Source organism: Dinoponera quadriceps, unplaced genomic scaffold (assembly GCF_001313825.1).
Source record: "Dinoponera quadriceps isolate SergipeBrazil2010 unplaced genomic scaffold, ASM131382v1 scaffold282, whole genome shotgun sequence".
In the NCBI taxonomy this organism is placed as follows: domain Eukaryota; kingdom Metazoa; phylum Arthropoda; class Insecta; order Hymenoptera; family Formicidae; genus Dinoponera; species Dinoponera quadriceps.
The window spans coordinates 139,417-143,961 of NW_014554377.1; the positions used below are offsets into that span (position 1 = coordinate 139,417).

Genomic DNA, 4,545 nt, shown 5'->3' on the forward strand with positions numbered 1-4,545 from the left:
TCTCTCTCTCTCTCTCTCAAACACAATTACAACCAGATAGTCATACGTAAGCGAAAGTACTGTGGACCCAACTTATACCCGGTGGGTGGGTGCCAGGGGGCGGGAGATACCCCCTTGCGTCATCACCAAATTCCATGGGAGGTGGGTAGGGCGAGCCAAAGTTCGGTGAGCGTTACAGGGATATAGTAACCATCGATCCAATACGGCATGTTTATGCCACGTGCGCGATTGCGTCTTCTGCGAATCGACATTTCGAAAACGCTCAAATTCAAAAACTTACATAAATAAATTCGTTTGATGTAAATCTTACATGTTATATATCAAGGACGATTGGTTGACACACGATCACAGGAAACTCACGTTTATCGCGCAGGGAAATGTTTACATGTGGTAAAGGTCACGCGTACAGTCTGGTAATAAAATAGTAATTTATGTGATCGACGGATGAAGATGTCTTTCCGCAGAAGGTGCAATTGTTAGCGTGGTTTATCCGAAGATCGTCGGCGTCACATGGGCTGGGTTACTATGACGTAGGTACGTCATGAAGCGATGTCGTCGTGGGAGGGTCTTACTCTCTCTCTCTCTTCGCAGGTTTAATGATAAATAAGGAGGTTTAGTATGAACATAGTTGCTCTGTCACACGGTAAAATTCTTCAATTGCTAAAAGTGTCGTTCACGAGTTTCTTCTTTTCTTCTCCTCTCCTCTCCTCTCCTCTCTCTCTCTCTCTCACTCACTCACTCACTCACTCACTCACTCATTCACTCATTTACTCATTTACTCACTCTCACAACGTAACGTCAAATCGTATGATTTATCCTCACCGCTACGCAATAATATAATTCCTATTCTTTTTCTCATTTTTTTTCTCTCCGAAAATCACGTGTTACACTTTTTTTTTATCTCACCTTTTGTGATCTTTCTTTCTCCACCTTTTTCTCACTCCTCTCTCTCTCTCTCTCTCTCTCTCTCTCTCTCTCTCTCTCTCTCTCTCTCTTCCTCTCTTTTTTCCTTCTTTCTCTCGAATTATATCGATTACAGTTGTTAAAGTTGACTTTTCGATTTGGTGGCAGTGTATGGTGAGAGTATAACGAGTAATAATGACGACGACGAACTTACTCAGGGCGCGTGTGGGCTCACTAAACTAAATGTGCGGACTTTGATCGTTAACAGGTACATCGAGATCTTCCGCAGCAGTTTATCCGAGGTACGCGCCAGTATCGGGCCGAAAATGCGCGGTGGTCCCATGGGTGGCTTCAATCAGAGGCCCGCGCCATACACTCGCGGCGATCGCTTCGGCGGGATGAATCGTTTCAGCAACAACGGCAGAGGATCCAGAAACAGAGGTAATTTCTCTTGGCATGTCCTTCACAACCCACGAGGAAGCCGTGAAAGCAACGTGCAAAGTTCGTATAAGTTTCTCATCATTAAAGTCTGTTATATAGAACAATTTTTTCTCATGATATTTTATAAAAAACTATATGTAAAATTATATATAAATGCCGCTAATAATAACTCATTTCAGAAAAACTATATGTAAATACAACTAGTAATAACTCAACACCGATGTAAAACACAGGAAGATTATTTATTAATCTTATTTTGATGAAATGTTAGGAATTTTTTTTTTTCCCCCTCCACTACAATATTCACATTCATGCGGCATGTCAGAGTTTCGTGTTCAGATATCCGTGAGGATGACGAGAGATAGTAATTAAGCAGTTGCAACTGTTTCTTAGCGTTAATCTGAAAATTTTAGACTGCGAAATCTGATCCGAAAACATCTACATGTTCTGTGTAATAAAAATAATATTTTTCTCACAAAGAATCTTTTTTCGGAAAAAACCTCGAAAAAGCCGGTTTTTCCCAAAGACAATTTTTCCGGAAATTTGAGACCTATAATCAGGATTTCATACAAGAGAAGAAACACTAACGCTTAAAAGAGATGACACGAAATTTATTTTTATTTATTTATTTATTTTTTTTTTTAATTTATTCTATATAATAAGCAGTCCGGAAGATGATTTTAATATTGATAAATTATTTGATCTTATATAAAAAAAGGTCAATAAATTAAAGTTAACGTATTTTAAATGAATTAGTTTGCAGGTTAAAAATTAAGTCATTTAAAATTATCTATGTTAAAGTAAAAGTTATTAAATTTTAGTTAAGTTAAAAGTTGTTAAATTAACTTAACTAATTATTACCTAATCCTGTGTTATACATTATTATACTTTATTGTATATTTGGTATATTATTTCCCGACTGATTCTGCTTCAGATTTTGACAACGGCCCATGGGGGAACGGGAATAACTACGGATCTCGCGGTGGTAACATGGGGATGCGCGGCGGCATGGACATGAAAGGCGGTAATTACAGAGGTAGCGGTGACTCCTGGGGCGGTAATTCGGGCGTTCACAGTATTCACATGCGAGGATTGCCATTCAAAGCGACGGAACAGGACATAGCCGACGTAAATTTCTACGTTTATTTAATTCTCACGTACTTCTAATGAGATTCTTAACCGACATATATTTAACTTTAATACGCTCGGGTGTAATTCCAGTTCTTCAGACCGACCGAGCCGGTAAACGTTCGTATTATCATGGAAAATGGTGGTCGTCCATCGGGAGAAGCCGATGTGGAGTTCGCAACCCACGAGGAAGCCGTGAAAGCAATGTGCAAAGTTCGTATAAATTTCTTATCATTAAAATCTGTTTAAACAGAACAATTTTTTCTCGTAGTATTTTACAAAAAACTATATGTAAAACTATATATTATAAATACCATTAGTAATAATTCATAACCCTATAATAACTCACAACAATGTGGAAGTCTAAAAGATTATTTACTAATTTTATTTTGATGAAGTATTGGGAATTTTTTTTTCACGACAATATTCATGTTCATGCGGCGTACAATTTGTTCTAACATCTTCTGTTTTATTGCAGGATAAAAGCCACATGTCGCACAGATACATCGAACTGTTCCTGAATTCCACCGGTGGCTCAAGCGGTATGTCACTAAGTGGCATCGGCAATTTCTGCGGAGGTAGGGCCGATTGCCGAAAGTATTATTATAATTGAAGCATTATATCATCTAAAGTATGTAGAGTCGACATACGTGCGCGCGAGTGAGACTCGAGTGAGATCTGTCGATGAAATTCTCTCTCTCTAACAGATGGATATATAATATATATACATATGTATTTTATTCACGTGTGTGTGTGTGCGTGTGTGCACAGGCTTAGGCAACAACTTCAGGCCAGGATACTCGCCGAATCGGGGCTTCAGTTCGCAGTTGGGAGGCAATAATTACAATAGTTTTTGAGACCGGGCAATGCGTTTTTAACGCTGTGAACGACGTTGTAAAACGGTCGAAGAATCAAAGTGGATTGCTGATCACACAAACCACACATCTAAAATCATACCGATGCAATATTCGAATTCATGAGAACTTTCTTTTTCTTTAATTATATCTTACATATTAATCGTAAACCAAACCAATAGTGTGTAAGTACCAGCTTATTCTTTTTTCTCTCTCTTTTCTTTCCTTTAAAAGAATAGAACATATTTCTATTGGAAATACTCTGTAAGTGTGTGTGGAACACACATCGTTGAAGTATCGCGAAGAAAAAAGTGCCTAAGGGCAAAAAGTTGCAATTTTATTTTATTTTTGGTATCGTATGTGTGTCATTCTTTTTCTTGTCAAATATATATAGTGCAAATTGCAAGCGAAAATTATTGCAAGGCATCGAGGAAGATTGGAAAAACATGTTTGGTGATATTAGGAGAAATGTTTTCTTTTTGTTTCACGACGATGTTCATCTTAGCGCAGCATACGATCTGTTCTGATCTAGTGTCGAACGATTAGAATAATCATTTCTCATGATACGTAGCTATTGTGTTACATATCATAATAGCTTTGATGCGAGCTTAGACGTGATGTTTGTCGGTGTGCGTCGAATTGTAGCGTGCAAGCTGAAGCGCAAAGTATACAATTGTAATATACACGACTGATTAATAGTTTGCGATTGTACCTCAACAAATTTATCGTATATTTACATACCATGATGTGCAGGATACATAGAATTCAGAGCACTCATTCAAACACATTCATCTTTCGTCATGGCGCGATATTGTACTATACTGCGATCTTCGAGGTATCTTGGAAGTAAGTCATAGTTCTTATATAGATATTGGTGTTAATGAACTATATAAGAAAGTGCCAGCTGTGGCAAGTGTCGATGTTACGTGAATCTTAAAGATAAGTGCAACTTCGGTTTATATTCTCTGAAATATTTGAATAAAAAAAAAGCAAATACCAACAATGATAGTGAAATAAAATATTTAATATTTTTCCTTAGATTAAGATCCCATGTGGATTTGTAAGAGACAAATATAATCGTTGAATGAAACTGATGTGATAATGAACTGATGATTCATTTATTCAAATTATCGAATTGAAAAGAATATATTTAATCGAAATTGTAAAAATGAGCTAATGAGAGTCCAAAACGTATATTTGTACTAAATAGCTTGAGCTC

The 4,545-nt window shown here is 37.2% G+C and overlaps 1 protein-coding gene across 2 annotated transcripts in view; it reads left to right on the top strand.

Annotated features, from left to right (window-relative positions):
- LOC106747567 (heterogeneous nuclear ribonucleoprotein H2) overlaps window positions 1–4,329 on the top strand; it is a 7,612-nt gene extending 3,283 nt beyond the window's left edge. The window contains exons 5-9 of one of the 2 annotated variants that reach the window (XM_014625209.1): window positions 1,172–1,404; window positions 2,279–2,472; window positions 2,566–2,685; window positions 2,951–3,050; window positions 3,244–4,329. In XM_014625209.1, the coding sequence (XP_014480695.1) occupies window positions 1,172–1,404; window positions 2,279–2,472; window positions 2,566–2,685; window positions 2,951–3,050; window positions 3,244–3,329 (733 nt within the window). In that variant the 3' untranslated portion in view covers window positions 3,330–4,329. The remainder of the gene's footprint in view (window positions 1–1,171; window positions 1,405–2,278; window positions 2,473–2,565; window positions 2,686–2,950; window positions 3,051–3,243) is intronic. The other variant, XM_014625216.1, reaches the window with a different exon arrangement.
- The last annotated feature ends 216 nt before the right edge of the window (window positions 4,330–4,545 follow it).